At 41.8% G+C, this 22,690-nt stretch overlaps 1 protein-coding gene across 13 annotated transcripts in view; it reads left to right on the top strand.

The window, feature by feature from the left end:
- Positions 1-22,690, top strand: part of LRRIQ3 (leucine rich repeats and IQ motif containing 3) — a 53,170-nt gene that overhangs the window by 13,431 nt on the left and 17,049 nt on the right. For all 13 annotated transcript variants that reach the window (XR_014527779.1, XR_014527780.1, XR_014527781.1 and 10 more), the window contains 2 exons: positions 6,349-6,502; positions 11,792-11,927. Coding sequence is in view for 9 of the 13 variants with exons in the window: in XM_083510527.1 (XP_083366653.1) it covers positions 6,349-6,502; positions 11,792-11,927 (290 nt within the window). In the remaining 4 variants the exon portion in view is untranslated. The remainder of the gene's footprint in view (positions 1-6,348; positions 6,503-11,791; positions 11,928-22,690) is intronic.

Below are 22,690 nucleotides of genomic sequence, written 5' to 3'. Positions count from 1 at the left end.
AGCGGAGACGCGAACCCGGTTCCCCAGATTAGGAGACTACTGCTCTTAACCACTACACCACACTGGCTCTCTTTTCTACATAGGCCAAAGTTCCAATTATATCTTGTAAGTTCATATAAATTCTGGCTCCTAGTTGTGATAGTCATATCGACTCTGGAGCTGGAATCTATGGAAACTCAGAACGTAATTTTTAGTAATTTTTCAAGTCATAATAATAATAATAATAATAATAATAATAATAATAACAAACTTTTATTTGTATCTCACCCTCCCCGGCCAAGACTGGGCTCAGGGCGGCTAACATCAAATATATAACATTAGTATAAAATCAAACAATAATTAAATTACCTCCTAAAAACAAGTCAGGAGCAAATTAAAATCTAATTAGATGGCTTTCCGCAGGATTAGGGTTGGGAACAGTAAATGTTCATCAGGCCCAACTATTTACGCTGTTCTTATACGGGCCTGTGAGAAGTAGATATTCTAGAAACTTGTTTCTGTTCATTAGTTTCTATTTCATTAGTTTCTATTTGGCCACTATATTATTTGGAACTGTGTGGATAGAAGCAGGCTATAGGTAATCTAAAACAGTTTGTGCCTTCTGTTTTTTTAACTTTGTGGTGTTGCAAAAGCAGCAGAAACTCCTGACTCTTTATTCCCCTTGAATGAAAAAAAAATATGTTATTGAACCTTAAATATTTGCACAGTATTTGATAACTTAACACGCCATTGCCTTCACAGTCTTCCATAATAGCTTAAATGATGTCACTGAATGTTGTAAGAATATCATACATTATTGCAAACACTTGGATTGTGTGACAATTTTGGAATATGAAAAGCTTTTGAAAAAATGTTTCTCCCATCATGGAGGGTTTATTTCATCTAATTATCACAAGCTTGTAGTGGTTCCCAGTTTTATAACCTCTAATTATTAAAAAAATACGCTGTCATTCAGATGTGTGCATGAAAGTGATATTCGGTGTGAGGAAACATATATAGGACATTGCAAAACAGATTATAAACACATAGCAAGGCATCAAAGGCAAATAAATATAGAATTAATCAACAGTGGCAGTCTACAGCTAAATCATAGATTAACATATGCACAGAAACAATTGATCATTTAGACAAATTTGTCAGAGCTGAATAGCTGCACTCTATAATATTCCAAAAATAAGTGTCACTGGCATTAACTTTTTCCTTTTATGTAGTCTACACACAGAATTTTAAGGAACCTATTAGGTGTTGTAATATTGCAGTATGGAGCGCATTGCAGCTCTCCCCCCCCCCATCACAGGCTGTTCTGCAGGGTCCCCCAATACTTTGTAAAAGATTTTAGGGTCACAGGTAGAAGGAAGAATGGGCAGAATTTGTGTCCCCTTCTCTTTCATCAACTGATGCCTCCACTGGGTCAACAGCTAGTGGAATAACAGCAATAGATTTCACTTTAAAATTTCACATTTTGAACATGTGTAAGCTGCAGCAATGCATACTGTAAAAGCTTATATAGTGGTACCTCGGCTTACGAACTTAATCCGTTCCAGAAGTCCATTCTTAAACCGAAGTTGTTCTTAAACCGAGGCGCGCTTTTCCTAATGAGGCCTCCTGCTGCCGGTGCCCTTCCACCATTCAGATTCCGTTCAGTAAAGTTCTCAAACTGGGACACTACTTCCGGTTTTGTGGAGTTTGTAAACCAAATCGTTCTTAAACAGGACTGTTCTTAAACCAAGGTACCACTGTACTGCTAGTGTATAGTGACGGATAGGAAAAGTTAACACTCCACACTGCAAGTTTTTGTTACAGGTTGCATTTGTTCTTATTCTCAAATTTTGCTCCTTAATAACAGCTGGAAAACAATTACCGTTTGGTTTTCCCTGTTGCTGTTGTAGACTTTGTGCCGACGCTGTGAACTAGCAGAGTTCTAGTGTTGGACCAATCAGGGCTACATTTTCTTTGAAATGAACACTTTTCACAGGGTGGCAAATTCTCTTGATTTCTAGGGAGACAAAGAATATTCTTTAAAATCTGTGATGGTGTGGACTGTAACTAACTTAACTGCTCAAGGTGGCTGAGGAATTTCTCCCCTCAAATATGACTGTGTTTAATCTCTTTATAACACACACACACTACTGTGCACTTGCAATCTTTTCACATAATGTTTCTATCAAGGAATTTAAGAATTGATGCTACCTTATTAAATCCAATATTCTGTGAGCATAGTTGCCAAATTGCACAAACATGTCCAGGGAAGAAAGTAGCAAAATACTAGCATAACTGGAGCTGAGGACACCCTGTGGGTGTGCTTGCCATGACAAGACTTAGGTTCTTAATATGCTTGGTGTTCTCCATTGTATGTGCAAACACACACCCCAAACTTCTGCAGGAAGTGAAACTTTAAAAAGTATTATGCTACCTGGAGTGGCTGCAGCAGAAGTGCATTAGTATACATGATGGGGAACAATATGCATAGTAAAAGTTCACGGACTTTGTTGCTGTAAATGCACGTGCCTAAGTGATGTGAATGACTAACGGAGATATTTCAGATGTTAAAAGTTTTCTTTGGTCTTTTCAGTGTAATATCTGAAAGAAAGTATATTCTCCAGGGTATTCTGCATTCATGTCGTGGGTGCACTACACCCCACACCAGATGATGTTAAATTCATGCTTAGCATCATAATTTCTAAGATGAAAAGCACTGACTTGTGCCTTTGTATTATTTGTACACAGATGGTGTTCTGTGAAGCATTCAGCAAGCAAGCAAACCACATCTGTCAAAACACTCTCCATCAATTCCAGCATCTTGTGCTGAGTAGCAATTGAAAGGTTGTCAGTTTAGATCAATGATTCTCATACCACATTGGGTTGACTGGTCATTTGTACGGACTGAAAAGCCCAACTAGCTCAGGAGCTGCAGGTAGCTCATTTGAGCAGTTCAGGAGCCGTTTCTTGGCTGATCGAGGAAGTGAATGATGAAGTCCACTGTAAGGCTGTTCTGTAGGAGCAGTCTCTTGAATCTCCTTTCCTCCCACTTTCAGTCACACGCAAGAACTGACACATGCTGGATCTCCCCCCCCCCCCAAAGGAGGAGGGGAAAGTAATGGTAGGACTATGATAATCCCTTGGGGCCTTTAAACTGGCCTGTAGGAGGAAGTGAAGAAGCAGTGGTAGTTGTGGAAGAGGACTGATTGGTTGGAAGAGAAAAACAGTAGAGCAAAGAAATGCTGTGATGGGGACAAAGTGAAATATGTCCTATTGTGGGACAGCACTGTTTAGCATTGTAGCATCTCTGTAGTTCTAAAGTTTTGTTTGTTTTTCTTCTTTGGAGACTCAGAGCACACCTGAGGTCCATGAATTTGTGCTATCTATCTACATATCTTGTTGCTTAAAGCAACATTGAATATTGACAGCCATCTTTGTTTTGATACAACCATTTGGCATGAAAAGTGAAAGCTACTTTAAAGATAATCTTGTCAAGCTGTTACTCTGATGAAGAGTGACAGACTCTGCATCATTTTGGCAGACAGGTCAAGTTTTCTTTGGGGAAGTGACAATTTTCCCTTTTTTTCAACTAATGAAAAGTCTACAGAATGAGCCTTCTCTGAGCCAAATGTATTTTGAAGAGAGAGTGCACCGAATATGAAACATAAAATGCATGCCTTTACATATTGGCACCATGGTATGCATCCACAGAAAACCTGTGTGCTGCTGAAAAGTTTAATAGAAATACAAACTTGAATGTCTTTCAACAGTGGGATGCTAGGAAGATTTCAATGGCTTTGCAGGCATATACACCAAAACAAGTGTTTTAAGATCCAAGTAATAATTTATTATAAGCTGGATCTTTTTGGCACATATGATAGTGGAATACTTATATAAACTCTACTAATTTGTGAAAACTAGCTTTTCAGGAATAACAGTAGTTGCATTTGAGTCCATTGGAGCTTGGCTGCAGAGGACTCCTCAGAAGATGTATAGCTGTTAGATTATTATGACCCTGTCAGGGGTCTTCTCTAAGTAAAAGTTGCTGATACTACTCGCTAGCCCTTGGGCTAAGGTTAAATAAATAAGTGATGGGAAAGGACATTTGAAAATTGACTCTCAGTACACTGTGATATCCATCAGAATAAGTTCAGGCATCATCTCAAGTTACTCAATTCTATATCAACTAGCTAAGAATGAAGTTGAGAGCTATAATAAATAACAATACATAGTATTTAGAGTGTTCAAAACACTTCACACACTTTTCAGCAGCCCTGTAAATTGTTGTCCATATATTATTGTTCCCATATTGAAGGCTGGAGAAGTGAATCTCAAAGGTTTGAACATTGATTTAACTGGCTAACATAAAAATGTAGAGTTTGGATTTGACGCAGGACTTATAAAAGTCATTTGCAAAAGAACTTGCATGTGTACTTGCTTTTTCAGAATTTTATGCACAAGCTTCTTAGTATTCTAGAAAGAAAATGCTAAGAAGGGGCTACAAAGACTTAATAATTTTTCAAGAAGAGATTAAGTCTTCTTAATGCCTAAACACATCATAGCATAGTTGCATTCTGCTAATAGATGTTCAGAGCATACACCTTACATATTTCTCCTTCATGCTTATGCATTTTACAGGTTATTAATAGCCTCTAGTATATAATACTAAAAAATGTCAGTTCCTCTCCAATGTCTTCAAAATAATTTCATTATTATGTTAATATGAAGCCCTCTGTGGATAATGTTTTGTCAATCTTTTTTAAAAGGAACTGTATGTTACATTATAAAAATTATATGCTTAACTCTTTCTAGTTGGTAAGTAATTACCATGACCAGCTCCATGAACTTTGAAGATCACTTTCAAATTGTTTTCCCAAAATTTACCCCCATTTTTGTTTTAAAACCATGGAGTTGGAAGGGACCATAAGGGTCTTCTAGTCCAACCCCATGCAATGCAGAAATCTTTTGCCCAACATGGGGCTTAAACCCATGAACTTGAGATAGGGTTGCCATTTGTCCAGAATTTCCCAGACATAGAGGAGATTCAGTTGTCGGAAATAGTGCCCGGGCAGAAATCACTGAAATGTCTGGGGGAAAAGCTCAACAACTTTGAGCAGAACTGAAAAAAGCTCAAGAACTCCTCCCCCCCCCCCGGGAACCCTATTTTAGTATAAGAGTCTCATGCTCCACCGATTGAGCTACCCCACAGGCACCAAGACTTCATAAGTTTCTGAGTCACTCTGTAGCCTTCTCTGTCCGGAAAATGCATGGCCATATTTTCTCTCTCTGATAAAGTGAAACCAATCTGACTGGCAAAATGTCCAGCTTTGAGCTTGAGAGGCGATGTGTGTAGAGATATGTAGGGACCTTTCATTTTGATTGACATGTCCAGCGTTAATCACAGCGAATTATTTTCCCAGGGTACTCCAATCACAGTTAGAACTGATGTTTTCATTGTCACATATAATATGGTTAGGAGAGAATAGCAGCATTTTTTAAATTCAGCCTGCAATTCAGGGCACACTTTCTTGAGAATAAGACCCATTGAATTTAGTGAGACTGACTTTAGAGTAAACATGCATAAGACTGCACTCTTATTCTCTCTGATCATAGTAAAATGTGCTTTGCTGAGGTATGTTTGAAAATATACATCCCATTCCTTCTTTAAAACTGTATAGTGCAATCCATAGATCTTCAGGCATAATCATAATTGTAGTCTCTTCCTTCTTCATACCAGTAAATGCATGTTTCTAGAAGGTGACAGGCTCCATCTCCTTTCCTTTCACAAGCAAGTAGCATTCAGCTATCATAACATGGTACAGAAGTATTTTGTGCTCTTGTGAGTCATGTGTACTCCTATAGCCTGTTTCCTGATGGAGAAAACCCACATCAAATTTAAGCTAAGCTTGAATACAGTCATCCTTTCAGCGTTTCTTTAATCTTAGACAGCTAACTGTACTTTTCCTATTCTTTTTTCAGCGCCTATACAGGGCTTTATCAGATTTTTCACATATATCACATGTATCTGTGACAAGTTTCAGCAAATTCAGTAATATACATATAGTGACAGAGATTGCAACCCTATCCACACCTACCTGGGAGAAATCCCCATTAAAGATTGTGGGGGCATACTTCCAATACTGAGAGGATGAATGAGATCATGAAATTAAAATTAAGGAATTTGATCTCAGTGTTTTGTCAGTCACCTTTTGATGCAACGTACACAGTTTATATGTCAACAACATGAATAATGCTTTGGAAAATACTTTAAAAGAATTAAGGCACAATAAGAGCTGTGTTTATCATCACTACCTTGCTTTGAGTTTTCACCTCCTTAAAATAAATTTGCCAAACCTTTGTTTCTTACAGCCTGGTTCCTATGCAAGATGTTCTGCGATATAAACGTTACATGAGAGGTGGACTAAAGCTACCACCTTTAGGATCTGATAGGGATGTGAAGCAGACAGCTTTGACTAAGATTGAACAGCGTGCGGAGGTCAAAACGCATGCACCTGGAATCCTAGTAAGTGTGCTATTTATATATTAATTTGGAAGCTAGGGTTGTGCATCAGATTTTCCCGAGGCAAACTGGGCATATTCGGCAGGATTTAGGTGTTGCCTGAGTTAGGCTTAGATAGTTACGGATCACTGCAGGTTGGGTTGGGTGGCCCAGAGTGATCCAGGACTGTTAGGCACCAAGCAGAAAGGAGAGGCAGGTATCATGTTGGAAAACCCCATTGAAAGGCTGAGATATACCTGGCCAAAAACTGCATCGTCCCAGCCCAACAATGCCCAGCTTTCCCGCTTGCCTGATGTCCCTTGCCTGAAGCACCATCCTGCAGGATTATTGTGGAGGCATCAATCTTGCTGCTGCAGGAAAGCCACTTGCAAAGCAGCAGCCCACAGATTTGTACCCCCTTAGTTGTGAGTGGGGAGAAGGAGAGGCAATGCCTCCTTTCCTTGTGCTCCCTGCCTGCTGTATGTTTAATTGGGGTTTTAAACAATTAATTAAGCATTATCCCTCCCCCTGAACTAATTTGGAACCAGATCTAGGTTGGGCAGATGGTGCCCAGCTTGGCCTGATGTGGGTTGCCCTGACAGACACCCTTTTCCCTCTCCATCAGGGCCATGAGTTGCATACAGCTCTGTCAAAAACTATAGGAGAGAATCTGCATTTTACATTTAGCAGCAAGAATCATTCTGTGGATCCAAGGAAAATCGGTAGAACCCTGGGAAATTTGTCCATATTTGATTATAAGGAATTTACACTTGTAAATTCTGTACACCTTGTACAGATCTATAAGAAATGTGCTCCGAATGACACATTTTGGGCAACATTGTATCTGGTATATGATGTTATATTTACCAGTACAGAAGTAAAGCAGTGGGAATCCTGGAAGATTCAAATTAAGTACAGTGGTACCTCTGGTTGCGAACGGGATCCGTTCCGGAATCCTGTTTGCAACATGAAAAGAACGCAACCCACAGTGGCGCATCTGCGCACGCTGGTTGCGATTCACCGCTTCTGCGCATGTGCGTGACATCATTTTGTGTGTCTGTGCGTGCGCGAGCGGCGAAACCTGGAAGTAACCCTTTCCAGTACTTCCGGGTCACTGCGTGACGTAACCTTAAAGAACACAACATGACGCGGACGTAACATGAGGTATTACTGTACAAATTTCACCATGACAATGGGATCCCAATAATAACCTCAGAAAGCAGTTTTGAAGGGTAACCAGTTTGACAGCATCTTCCCAATCCCACACTTCTGCACCATATACTGCTTGTGGGATTACCTTTCCCCAAAAAAATCTTAAGTGCAAAGGGTACCAAGTTACCACCTCAGAAGCGAGTAAAGGTAAATATGGCTATGATTACTTGTAGGGTTGAGAACCTTGTGGAATCCAAATGCCCTGACCAGGTATAGTTCTGATTGAACTGAATTCTCAGACACTTACAATTCTTAATCGGTTCTATATTTATACAGTCTATTTCCACTTATGTAGGTGTGAACTTTTAGCAGACAAACCATCTTAGTTTCAGCATAGCTCAAGCTAAGGAATTCCTTTTCACAAAATAATTCAAGGTCTCTGAGAAAATGTCTCATAAAGCTTGCGGCTAAGAATTGTAGCAGAAAAATGCTGAGGCCCTTGAAGATCTGGGGTAATGTTATTTATATGAAAATTGAAGGGGGAAAAGTGAGGGAGGCTAGCAGATATCCCTGTCTTGCATCCCTTGAAGTTGGAATCACCTTGTTGAGGTCACCAATCTGAAAATAAAGAGTTTTAATTAAAATCCATATTTTCTTGTCAATACTTGTAGTGAGCAATTAAAGCCCAAACCCCTCTCTGAGTATCAAACCCAAGGCCAAGGATAATGTTAGTATGTTTGAAGGAAGCGAGTTGTGTGGGTGGAGCTTGTAGTATAATGCTGGTCTTGCAGGTAAGCATATCTGTGATACCGCTCACATTTTTCGTCAAGATTCTTTGGTGTAAGGAAATATACATTTCTAGCTAATCTTATATACTTGATCATTTCATGTTTTTCAGATATGTTTAAATATGTTGCATAATGAATCTAAATACTCTGCGAAGGGTTTTCTGCAGAATTTGCTGGTCTGTGGACTGCAGTTTGCTTAGTAGTCATTAGGACTCCGTGAAAAAATATACTGTATTTAAATTATTTATTTTTTTAAAAATAGACAAAATGAGAGTTTTCAACTACCAGATGCAATCATACAAAGTCGATTAAAAAAAAAAAGCATATACAAGCGTTTTATATTATTTTCTTAAGTCTTAATTCTTTCCTTTTATTTGCTTTTTCAAAACAAATACTGTCAGTCTGTTTGGAGAAACTAGCAGAACAAATTTCAACATTGATATGTCTAAATTGCATCCAAAAAATAAGAGCAAATATTATTAAAGCAATGTGGCAGCAATCTGTGTTAGAGTGGATGTAACAAAAGAAAATGGCTTGTTCCATCGCTAGGAATTGCAATGATATATTTTAAATTGACATGAAATGGTTTCTGATAGGGTGGGCAACATCTGCTTCCACTTTGTGTGATGGTGGCCTGTGGCTCCAATATGCAGGCATCATTGCGTGAGCATACAATTCAGAAGTATGCCTCTCCATAACTCTGTTAGGAATTTGCTCTCCACGCTCTCCCCCCGTCTTTCCTTAAGCACTAAGCTACTGAGGAAGACAGTTTCCTCTTATTAAAAGCTTGTGCTAGTAGAAATCAAGTTTGCACAGTTGTGTCATGGGCTGCTGCAGGGTGGTATTCTATCTTCCAATGTTTAACACCTACATAAAGTCATTCATTAGGGAATTTGGGGGCCAGGTGTCACCACACTCATCTCTATTTTTGTATAACATCTGGATTAGGAGAGACTGTGCAGGCCCTGGACTGGGTCTGGATGCAGAGGTGGGCTGGAGAAATAAGCTGATTTGAATCCTTGGGATCTTTGGGTGAGTGATTCTTGTGTCAGAGAAATTGATCAGTCACCAGTTCTGAATGGGTTTTCACTTCCTCCGAAGGAGCTAGTTCAGAGCTTTAGGGTGGTCCTTTGTCCAGATTTGTCACTAGCCTTGCGGGGCTAAAAGTTGCTTTTACAGGCTTCAGCTGGTAAGACAAATGCCAGCATTATTGGACCAGGTTAGCTTGACCAAAGATGCTTTGGACTACAACTCACATCATCCTTAACTATTGGCTATACTGGCTAGGGCTGATGGGACTTGTAGTCCGCAACACATGGTGGGCACCAGGGTACAGGTGTTTGTTTTTGCAGCTATGCCTTGTTAAATTCTGGGTCTGCCTTTCTAATGTTTCGTGAAGTTTCCATTCTGTGGAGTATTTGTAGATTTTAAAAACCACCTTGCTTGCGCTCATGGATTTGTCTCACTGGATTGAGACAAAACATTTCTTGTGAATTTAACTTTCATAGGTATAAACAAATCGTCTCAATGGTCTAGGACCGGCACATTGTATTTGGTCATACAAGTAATGTAGAAATACTGACATTTAACAGCCCTTTTACAGATTTCATAGTAGGTGAATGCAATTCCAGTAAATATCCATGCAGTACATAATAGCTGCAAGAGTCTGCATTAGCTCAAATAAGAGATTAATTTAATGATAATGAAATCCATTGATCATTAATCTAACAATCAAGGGAACTGAAACTATTTCCTACTCACAAACTGCAACAACAACGACAATAACAACGACAACAATTGTATTATTTATACCTCGCCCATCTGGCTGGGTTTCCCCAGCCACTCTGGGCGGCTTCCAACAAAATATTAAATACAATAGTCCTTCAGATATTAAAAGCTTTCCTAAACAGGGCTGCCTTCAGATGTTTCCTAAAAGTCTGATAGTTGTTTTTTTTCCCTTTGACATCTGGTGGGAGGGCGTTCCACAGGGCGGGCACCACTACCAAGAAGACCCTCTGCCTGGTTCCCTGTAATTTCACTTCTCACAGTGAGGGAACCGCCAGAAGGCCCTCAGTGCTGGACCTCAGTGTCCGGACAGAATGATGGGGGTGGAGACACTCCTTCAGGTATACTGGACCAAGGCCGTTTAGGGCTTTAAAGGTCAGCACCAACACTTTGAAATGTGCTTGGAAACGTACCGGGAGCCAATGTTGGTCTTTTAAGACCGGTGGTCTCAGCACTGCTCCCAGTCAACAATCTAGCTGCCGCATTCTGGATTAGTTGTAGTTGCCGGGTCACCTTCAAAGGTAGCCCCACGTAGATCGCATTGCAGTAGTCCAAGTGAGAGATAACTAGAACATGCACCACTCTGGCTCAACAGTCTGCGGGCAGGTAGGGTCTCAGCCTGCATACCAGATGGAGCTGGTAAACAGCTGCCCTGGACACAGAATTGACCTGTGCCTCCATGGACAGCTGTGAGTCCAAAATGACTCCCAGGCTGCGCACCTGGTCCTTCAGGGGCACAGTTACCCCATTCAGAACCAGGGAGTCCTCCATACCTGCCCGCCTCTTGTCCCCCCAAAACAGTACATATGTCTCGTCAGGATTCAACCCCAGTCTGTTAGCCGCCATCCATCCTCCAACCACCTCCAGACACTCACACAGGACCTTCACTGCCTTCACTGGTTCTGATTTGAAAGAGGTAGAGCTGGGTGTCATCTGCATATTGATGAACACCCAGTCCAAACCCCTGATGATCTCTCCCAGCAGCTTCATGTAGATGTTGAAAAGCATGGGGGGAGGATGGAACCCTGAGGTACCCCACAAGTGAGAGCCCAGGGGTCTGAACACTCACCCCCCTTTCTGAACACGGATCTGGGTTTAACTAGAGCTCACTTGCGCCTATGTGCTCATAAGCAGAGGACTTCAGTTTACTCACCACTGTAGTCATTTAAAAATGCCCCAAGAATAGCATATGATTCTGCTCAAACTGAGAATTTTCTTTGTTTGTTTGCACAGATAAAGCTAAGGTGCCCTTGCCAGCTACAAGCTGCAGAGAAATGCATCTTGGTGTAACAGATGATGAGTGAAAGGGTTGTTTAGTTTAAAAGCTGGAATTTATTCAAGGAGCATAGAGATGTGAGGTTGGAACAAGTATGCACTCATCCATGCAAACAATGATGTTGCCTAGAGAGACAAATAATTTCGGAAGGAAGGGTAGAAAAGAAGAATTAGCATTTTTTTTACCGCATCATTAAATGGATAGCAATAAAGTTAGTAAAAAATATATAGCCAAATGAGTGTTGCTGATGGGAAGATTTTTGTAATATTGCTATAGCAATATCTCTGACAGATGAAATGTTGATTTTAACAGATTAAAGAAGTGAAAGATCTTAAGGAGCTTCATTTATATTTGAGAAGATTAAAATATCCCATTATCTCGACCTTACTCAGATTGGAAGAAAAGAAAAAAATGAAAGAAAAGAAATCCAAAAGGTCACCAAAGAAGGGTTAGTAACTTAAGTATTTTTTATAGCATGTGAAGGAAGGATATTTTAGGAGATGGTTATGACATTTCTGTGCTGCATACAGACCTATGGATATCCTTACACTTTGATTTCTGACTATTATATTTAGTATTTATCTACTTTCATCTCAAAATGTACTTATTTGATTTTAGCACTGATCTGTTCATGCTATTAGTGTTTCATCTTTCAATGTTATGGACAAATATTTACACAGTATGTTTTTTCCATTTTGTGGTCAGGAAGCAAGTCTGTGGGCAAGTTTGCAATGCAATGACTAGAAATGTGCCATTTGATTTACAAAAATCTGAAGAATCTGAATGTTTGTGTCAACCCTCTCTGCAGTATTCAGGGAGGGATTGTTAACACATGGGTACATTTCCTTAATAAAATGACAAGGACCTCTGCTAATTTCTTGAAAGTCGGCTTTGACATTGACGTATGAGACTGAAAACGTTTATTCATCCGTCATCGTCAGTGTCATTCACGTGGTATCCGATTATTAACCATGTATGTCTTAGAGTTCCACATTTGGAATATATTTTGCACAACTCTATAGACTACAGGCCTCTGACAAAATGTTTGCAAGGTGTTGGGCATCTAGTCTGTACACAGAAACATGTGATTATCTGCAGCACTGACTAGGGAGCACATGGTATTCCACACATAGCTAGCATGATAAGACTATTGACTAGGACCATTCATATCTGGTGTGAATGTGCTGTGTAATCTCAGAGCGATTCCAAGCTCTTACCATTACCCTCTTGATCACAGCTATAAATACACTCATTGGTGGCCATTTTTCTGCATTTGTTTGTTTCTTTGAAAGCATCCATTGACAGTGTTGTGGCTGGTTCTCAAATGGTTTTTCTCCCCATCCTCCTCCCTTGCAAGTATACTGTGGACATATAAGCATTGCAGTTTTACAAATAGCACCCAACTAAACTGAAATGTGCCTTACTTTGATTCAGAATGGGTCACAGTTTCTTCTCTGATGGAAGAAAAGCTGTGTGATCTCTACCACACAACTTCTTTCCCCATCGTCCTCCATTGCAAAGAATTAGTGGACACTGACACATTGCAGTTTTATTATACATAGCAACAAACAGAGCTTTGGTCCTATGCTCGCTGTCATGAGTGTGTGCACAGTTAAGTCATACCTCTTCAGTAGTGAACAGAGACCAAGATCTCTGCTTGTTTGGCAATGCTTTCTTAGTCTTGTTTTTAAAAACAGCCACATGTAAAGTGAGTGGATTACTGGAAACTCAGATTTTGTAGGCATGAAAGTGGCATTGTGGAGGCCACTGAAGCTGTTAGTTAGCTTTTACTGAAAACAGGGATGGACCAAGAATAAAATACATTTGGGTCCTTGCCATGAGTAAAATGCAAGTCCATCTACTCTGATCTGTAGGTTAAAGTTGTCTCAACATAGGAAAATTGAAAAACATGGGTTTTGATAAAGTGAAATATGTTTGTTTTTGTTTTAAAAACCAGCTATGGAAAGTTGTCATTCTCAAGATTTCAGAACATTTTTTGCCAGGATACTGGGTCCTCTTGAGGCCTTCAGACCACCGTGTGCTGGCCATCTCAGATTTAATGGATTCAGCAAATTTGAGTAGACAAAAATGCCATTAGTATTATATAGAACCATTCCTACATAGCTGTTTTCATTTATTTTTATTAACATTTCAGTGCATAAAGATTTTTACTGATGTGCAATGTGGGTTTCATTATTAATCTTTTATGTTGTGTTAATGAAGAGGAAATTCTATGCATACAAATGTGATTAAGTACTCTGCTTAGCAGTGTCTGACTGTGGTGGTTGAAGGATTTCTGGGTCATGGGGAGAAGTTATAGTTACATTTTCAGATTCATTGACACTGATTTTCATTATTTTTAACGACACCTTCTCAAGTCACCTTCTGAAAGCATATATTGTGTGGTTCATTGCGGCATGTCAAAACACTGTATTGTGACAATCCTCCAACAATCACTCAATAAAGTAGCTAAAAACATAACTGTTGTCAACACTGTCTAGCAAGGGCACTGGTATTTCTAATTGTGTTATTTTTGGTGACATTTCAGGGGGGCTTTTTATTTTCTTATAGATTGGTTTATGACTTACCTTTCCTACTCGCATAAGAATTCTTTCTACTTCCCTCAATAACTTTGATGATCCCCAATGGAGTGGCTTATCTTTAACTGTGTTTTCGTTATCTGCCACACTGCATTTCTACTGGCAAGTTTTAGATAATGGCCTGTTTAAATTTAACATCTCATATCCTTCTCTTGTGAGAAATATTCCAGTTTGATTCGGTTACCTTGGTGAGCTGTTTTGACTTAAATTTATTTAAACCTAAGAGAACATGGTGTGGAACATCAGTGAGCTTGCAGTCTAAAGTCAGGCCAGTGTAGCTGACAGGAGGTGGTATGAAGAAAGGAAAGTTGTGTTGCTTCTGGAAAGGTACGGTTCAGGAAGAATGTTTTGAAGAAGGATTTGAAGCCATTCTGAGTGTAGTTTGACAGAGGTATAGATCGTTCCAGTTGCAGAGAGTGGCACAGAAATGGCACAGAAACATAAAATGGAAGCAGGTCGTTAACAAAGGCCAATAGCAAATGAGTTCAGGTGAAAAGAGGGAATTGGGGAAACATTGGTACTGTTCGATACAGAGACAAGATGAAGGTTGAGTAAGTTAAAAACATTATCAGCAAGATATTATGTGAGTGGCAGAAAATGACTTGGAGCCAGCAGTGCCAGATAGTTGTGACATGGAAATAAGTGACCATGGTTCTTCTTCTGGTGTTCTACACAAGCCAGACCCATCTCACAGGTTACTAGTGAGAGAATTGATATCTGGAGTGATGTGCGCAATAATAGAAGCACTGCATGCTTCCAGGTTTTGTGAAGAAATATACCACCACCCCTGCTCTGAATTTTCTTGCCTGTTGTTGCTATTCTCACCTTGGGATTGAATTTTTAAAAATCCTGACCTATTGACAATGATTTATTCTAATTCCCATTTTATTCCTTGATTTCAATGAGAAATTAAGGTTTGTTTTTTATTATTCTGCTAAAAACCTCACAGTTCTAACATATAACATATACATATTTATATGTATTGCATTTACAATATTATATGCATATTATATGCACATACAGTCCCACTTTTTTAAACTAACAGATACATAAACGGATACATACAATGAATGAAATGGTATAAAATGTTTATGTATTAATTCTTATGAAATCATGCTGCGGGAATATACCGTATTGGCCCAAATATAAGCCGCGCCTGCAAATAAGCTTCATCTTTAAAATTTGGCAGCTTTGGGGAGGCTTGGAATCCGTGGATGAGACGGGCGCTATTGCCCCGCACTCCTGGGCTGCTTCCTGGTGGAGTGGGGGGAGCTGCACCACTCTGCCGGTGGTGTAAGGTCCTGAATATAAGCCACACTTTAACTTTTCACAATCGGAATTTGGGGGGAAAGTGTGGCTTATATTTGTGCCAATACGGTAGTATAGCATGGGAACTGATGCTTTTATTTGTTAAAAATATTGTGTGCTTAATTTGGCGCGTGCACACACATGCATATTTATCCGGTGGCGGATAACCCATTCTGAATCTGACCGGACACGGGTTAGAGCTCAATGTCGAGCCTACCAAGTGGCGATAGCGACGGCGAAGAAGACTTTCTTCACCGCCTCTATTGCATCTGCGGAAAACAGCAGCAGGAGACTCTTTCAGGTGGTTCGCAATTTAGTGGAACCACCTGCGACATTGGGGCCCAGTACGGGCCACATGATCTCCTGCAATGACTTTGCAAAGTTTTTTGCAGATAAAGTCGCTCAGATTCGAGAAGAGGTAGACTCCACCGTGGGAGCAGGGCCGGGGCGGGAGAGTGCTAGAGTCCTGTCTAGTCAAGTTGTGTGGGATCAATTCCAATCTGTTACCCCCAAGGATATGGACAGGCTGCTTGGACGAGTGAAACCAACCACTTGCCTCCTTGATCCTTGCCCATCCTGGCTTATAAAAGCTAGCCAGGAAGGACTGGGCGATGGGCTTCGTGGGGTGGTGAATGCTTCCCTCCGTGAGGGAGCCTTCCCAGACCCGCTGAAAGAGGCGGTTATTAAACCGCTTCTTATAAAACCATCTTTAGATGCGGCCACGATGGCCAATTATCGCCCAGTCTCAAATCTTCCATTCTTGGGCAAGGTGATTGAGCGAGTGGTTGCTGAACAACTCCAGGCACGCCTGGAAGAAGCGGACCATTTGGATCCCTTCCAGTCGGGATTCAGGCCTCATCATGGGACTGAAACTGCCTTGGTCGCACTGGTTGATGATCTCCGGCGGGCTAGGGACAAAGGTGAGAGCTGTTTCCTAGTTCTGCTGGATCTCTCAGCGGCGTTTGATACCATCGACCATAACATCCTTCTGGACTGTCTTGAGGGGCTGGGAGCTGGGGGCACTGTTATACAGTGGTTCCGCTCCTTCCTCCTAGGCCGTGTTCAGAAAGTGGTGGTGGGGGATGAGTGTTCAGACCCCTGGACCCTCACTTGTGGGGTGCCTCAGGGTTCTGTCCTCTCCCCCATGCTTTTCAACATCTACATGAAGCCGCTGGGAGAGATCATCAGGGGATTTGGGCTGGGTGTTCATCAGTATGCGGATGATACCCAGCTCTACCTCTCTTTCAAATCAGAACCAGTGAAGGCAGTGAAGGTCCTGTGTGAGTGCCTGGAGGCGGTTGGAGGTTGGATGGTGGCTAACAGATTGAGGTTGAATCCTGACAAGACAGAAGTACTGTTTTTGGGGGACAGGAGGCGGGCAGGTGTGGAGGATTCCCTGGTCCTGAATGGGGTAACTGTGCCCCTGAAGGACCAGATGCGCAGCCTGGGAGTCATTTTGAACTCACAGCTGTCCATGGAGGCACAGGTCAAATCTGTGTCCAGGGCAGCTGTTTACCAGCTCCATCTGGTACGCAGGCTGAGACCCTATCTGCCTGCGGACTGCCTCGCCAGAGTGGTGCATGCTCTGGTTATCTCCCGCTTGGATTACTGCAATGCACTCTACGTGGGCCTACCTTTGAAGGTCACCCGGAAACTACAATTAATCCAGAACGCAGCAGCTAGATTGGTGACTGGGAGCGGCCGCCGAGACCACATAACACCGGTCTTGAAAGTATTGGCTACCAGTACGTTTCCGAACACAATTCAAAGTGTTGGTGCTGACCTTTAAAGCCCTAAACGGCCTTGGTCCAGTATATCTGAAGGAGCGTCTCCACCCCCATCGTTCTACCCGGACACTGAGGTCCAGCACCGAGGGCCTTCTAGCAGTTCCCTCACTGCGAGAAGCCAAGTTATAGGGAACCAGGCAGAGGGCCTTCTTGGTAGTGGCACCTTCCCTGTGGAACACCCTCCCACCAGATGTCAAAGAGAACAACAACTACCAGGCTTTTAGAAGACATCTGAAGGCAGCCCTGTTTCGGGAAGCTTTTAATGTTTGATGTATTATCTTTTGGAAGCCACCCAGAGTGGCTGGGGAGGCCCAGCCAGATGGGCGGGGTATAAATAATAAATTATTATTAATATATATATATATATTGTCCCATTAAACTTTAATTAGTTTAATGCTAATCATATGTCCAGTGCGCTTCCGATGCCACAATGTCCCATTACAGCAGAGCATTTCGCACAGCGGCTCAAGAAGGGCTGGAGAGTCAGCATCTTTTCAATAAAGGAATCTTGGAGCAAGCGGTTTGGAACTCAAATAAAAGGTTTATTTACACAAAACAAAAACCCTGGTGAAGAACTACACATATCAGCAAACACGCTCCAAAAGAAAGGGAAGGGGAAAAGGGGGAAGGCACAGGAGTGAGCTGACTATTTATACAAACTCACATTCCTGGAAGCCTAACGACCTTCAGCTGCTCAGTGACTAGAGCGTCTTGATTAGAGCTTCTTAACCCCTTAATACCAACACCCCCTCTCGCTCGTAACACTGAGCTGTACCAACCTTAATTCAAATTTAAACCTGAACAGAAACATTTATGAGATTGAGGACTCAAAGCTTTTGTAAAACCGTCTGCGAGATTTTCTTGGCTTGGACAATACTTTAGTTCAATTAAACCTTGTTTTACACTTTGGCATACATTTTGATAACGGATATCCAAGTGTTTTGTGTATGCCTTGAATTGACCTGATTTAGCTAGTTTAATACAAGGTTGATTGTCTTCCCACACTCTGATAGGTAGGGAACATTCTCCAAACAATTCTTGTACCAGTTGCTTATAAAATTCCAGTTCTCTACATACATCTGATAATGCAGTGAACTCAGATTCAGTTGAACTTAAAGCTATAAGTGATTGTTTTCTTGATCTCCAACCAATTAGTGCATTTCCAAATTTTATCGCCATTCCTGACACTGATTTTCTATCTGGTCCAGCATCTGCCCAACTGCTGTCAGCCCAACATTCAAGTTGTGTGCTGCCCTCTGCTGATAGTTTTAAGCGAAACCTTTTGGTAGTTTGGAGATACCTTAAAACTCTTTTTACTCCTTGCCAAGCATGCATTGATGGTTTTTCAGCTTGTCTACACAGCATGTTGACAGCATATGTTATATCGGGCCGAGTCCACTGTGCAATGTGGAGTAGACTGCCTATCGCTGACTGGTAAACCCCGGGATTACAGAACTCTGTCTGTTGCTCAGTTTGAGCATCCTTTGTGTAACTTAACTCCATTGGGGTTTTAACACCAGCACAGTTGTCCATTTTAAACCTTTCCAGCAACTGCTGGATCTTAGCTTCTTGGCTGAGCCAATAGTTCCCATCTTCATCTTGCTGAATTTTAACTCCTAGATAAACAGATACATTGCCTAGTGATTTTATCTGAAACCTTTCTCCAAGCTTTGTGGCAAATTGTTGTGCAAGTTTATCGTCCTTTCCACTGTATAATAAATCATCAACAAATATCAAGACTGCTTCTTGTTCACATCCCGAGCCTTTTAGATAAAGACACACATCTGCTGCGCTCTTTCTGAACCCCATGCTCTCTAGAGCATCGTTTAAGCAGGAATTCCAATTACGGGCGGACTGTTTCAACCCATAAATGGATTTGTGTAGGCGCCAGACCTGGTTTGGCTTGTCTCCTTCAAAACCTGGTGGTGGCGTCATATAGACTTCCTCCTGTAAGTCTGCATTTAAATAAGCCACATTGACATCAAAATGAAACAGCTTATTTCCCTTCTTAGCTGAAGAGGCTAAAAGCATTCTTAATGACTCCGATCTTGAAGTAGGGGCATAGATTTGAGAATAGTGAACTCCTTTGCACTGCGAAAACCCTTTTGCAACTAGTCGGGCTTTATATTGCAACTCCTCAGTAGTTGTGGGCTTTAAACGATATACCCATCGACAACCTACAGCTTGTTGCCCTTTTGGAAGCTCTGTACTTGTAAACACACCGAGAGATTTCATTGAAGCCATCTCTTTTTCCATTGCTTCCTGCCACTTTGCGGCTTCTGAGCTTGGAAGCTGTTGTACCTCTACATAGCTATCTGGCTCACATTGTGCCATATTTACGTATACACTTGTCACCTTAAATCGCTCTGGCGGCTTGCCCTTTGTGGCACGTTTTGACCTGCGCAATTGCTCCTCTTGTGCCCCCTCTGACCGTTGGCTGTCAGAATCTGTCTCAGACTTTATGTCTGGACGTGCCTCTAGGGATAAAGACCTCCGTTTAGATACCTCCCTTGGGCTTGGTGTTGCAGGCGACCTGCTTCGCTTTTGCTGTCTGCTAGGCCTACTGACTGGCGATGTTGGAACACTCTTAGATTCTGGCTTTTCTACCTTAGGAGAAGAACCTTGTGCCTGGTCAGAATCTGCATCTGAACCATGTGCACCATCCCCTTCTGGCTCATCACCCTCTGGACTTTCTTTCTCAGCATAAATGCCTAAATCATCTCTCAAAATGTCAGGGTTAGCATGTAAGTGAGTCCACCCGGATTGCTCACAAAATTCAGCGCTCCTACTGAGGATCACTCTTGTAGTATCCCCATCTGGGTTCACGAACCTCCAAGATTTGGTGTGTGGTTCGTACCCACAAAAGATGAGTTTCCTAGCCCTTGGACCACCCTTTTTCCTTAACGCTTTTGGGATAAGTACATAGGCTTGAGATCCAAACACCCGAAAGTAATTAACTTTGGGCTTCTTCCCATATAAAGCAAAATATGGCATAGTATCAATTACCGAATTATATACTCGGTTCAGAACATGAGTAGCCGTCTTCCAGGCTTCCGCCCAGTAACTTTGAGGAAGTTTAGCATCAAACAACATAGAGTTTGCCAACTCTTGCAGAACCCTGTTTTTACGTTCGGCCACACCTCCTTCTTGGGGGGAATAAGGTGTAGACAGACGATGCTTAATTCCCTTTTTCTTAAAGAAATTCTGCAACACAGACCCGGTAAATTCTAACCCTCTGTCTGTCTGAAAAGCAAGTACTCTAGTACCGAATTCAAGTTCTACTGCATGAACCCAATTTTTAACTGTTTCTGCAGTATCTGCTTTTGTTTTGAGAGGAAAAAACCATGTAACCTTTGTTTTGTCATCTGAGAGACACAGTGCATACCTCGAACCTCCCATGCTAGCAACAGGCATTGGGCCACATAGGTCCATATGCACAAGTTGGAATACTTTGTCAGATTTCCTATTTGAACTGGGATAGCTGCATCTATGAACCTTCGCCCTTTTGCATGCAGTACAATCCAAATACTTAGTACATTTGTTCAATTTGCACCCTTCTGATAATTCAGGTTGCCTTTTAACATACTGAAAATTAATATGTCCCAAACGGCGGTGCCATAAATGAACACAAGAATTATGGGTAGGTGAGTTCACACAACCAGCATGAACCTGTTCAACTTCATCTGGACTTGTCTCAAAATAATATAACCCATTTCTGCATTCCACCTGCAAAAGAGATACGTTATTCTTTGAAATAGTGCAAACCCCATTTTCAAACACAGTTTTAAACCCATTTCTATCAAGTTCTGACACAGACAAAATACACCCCTTCATTCCCTTTAGCACGTAGGCATCAATTTCTGTTTGCAAACACTTCAAAAACACTGTGCCTACGGTCTCTAAGGAACGTTTAGTTGAATCTGCCATTGTCACAACTTTAAGGGTTTGCAAATGTCTGCAATTCTGCAAACGGACACTAGATGGTGCCACCAGGTGGTGAGATGCACCACTGTCGATCAACCAGCGTAGATTGCTGCCTTGGCCACGCCCTTGCATCAACGCCATTGCTGAAGCCATGTGCTGTGTGCTGTGGGAGTAGCCACGACCTCCTCCTCTTCTTCGACGTCCCCTGGAACTCCTTGTCTGGTAACTAGGGGTAACGGCCTTGGTGCTGTCTTGACCAGGTTCACGTGTACAATTCCTGATTAAATGGGAAGAGGAACCACAGCGAAAACAGTGTCTAGCTGCAAAAGCATTTACTGTGTTCTCAAACTCAGCATCCCCACTCTTAGGCACAGCATAACTCCCCTTTGAAGACAAACCTCTTTCTCTTTGCCTTTTATCCTGTTCATCAGCAAGTCGAGAAGAAATGTATTCAAGGGTTAATTCAGATGAAGGCATAGCTTCCAAAGTTAAAGCTAGAGTCTCATAGCTTTTATCAAGAGAAGACAACAATATGTATGACTGCTGCTCCATAGAGAAAGGAATGCCCAGCTGTCTTAGTTGATTAAAGGCAAACACCACTTTGGCAATATGTTCTTTCACACACGCTCCCGGTTGGAGACGTAAATCAAACAAACATCTTGTAGCATGGATCTTGGCCCCCGCAGTGTTTCTGGAATTTAGCCGCTGCAGAACCGTCCAGACCTCATGCGTGTTCTTTAACTCAGAAACATAAGGAATTTGCTCTGGTCCCACTGCCAAAACTAGTAGACCTTGGGCTTTCCTGTCACGTTTCTGTGAAGCTGCCGCTGCTGCTTTGTCTTCTGCAGACGCGTCTGCAGCTGCCTGTAAAGGCGGTGCTTCAGTACAACTCCACAACTCTTTTGCTTGCAACCAAACCCTTACTCTAGCCTTCCAATCTTGCCAATTTTTCCCATTGAGTCGCGTAAATGGGACAGTAAAACTTTCCTGGGACTCTGCCATCCTCCCTGGGGCTTAGGAACGATACTCACACACCTGTAGACCGTCTCCCAGCTGCTGAGGTGGCTCCTCGAAGAATAAGACGTCTTCCAGCGAGTACAAACTGCGCAGTGCCTCTTTAAAAACTTTTCCTAGGCACGTTGCAGGACTCAAGCTGCTTTGAAGGCTTTCGTTGTCGGCAACCGCTTCTGTCTTCGCTCCAGTCCTTGCATAAATCACTCTTAACTGCACTCCTTATCTCCTTCTTGACGTACAAACAACCATAACCTGTCCCATTAAACTTTAATTAGTTTAATGCTAATCATATGTCCAGTGCGCTTCCGATGCCACAATGTCCCATTACAGCAGAGCATTTCGCACAGCGGCTCAAGAAGGGCTGGAGAGTCAGCATCTTTTCAATAAAGGAATCTTGGAGCAAGCGGTTTGGAACTCAAATAAAAGGTTTATTTACACAAAACAAAAACCCTGGTGAAGAACTACACATATCAGCAAACACGCTCCAAAAGAAAGGGAAGGGGAAAAGGGGGAAGGCACAGGAGTGAGCTGACTATTTATACAAACTCACATTCCTGGAAGCCTAACGACCTTCAGCT

The sequence above is a fragment of the Podarcis liolepis genome, assembly GCF_965112155.1.
Source record: "Podarcis liolepis genome assembly, chromosome: 6".
Taxonomy (NCBI): Eukaryota; Metazoa; Chordata; class Lepidosauria; order Squamata; family Lacertidae; genus Podarcis; species Podarcis liolepis.
This window is presented reverse-complemented; position numbering and strand designations above follow the sequence as displayed.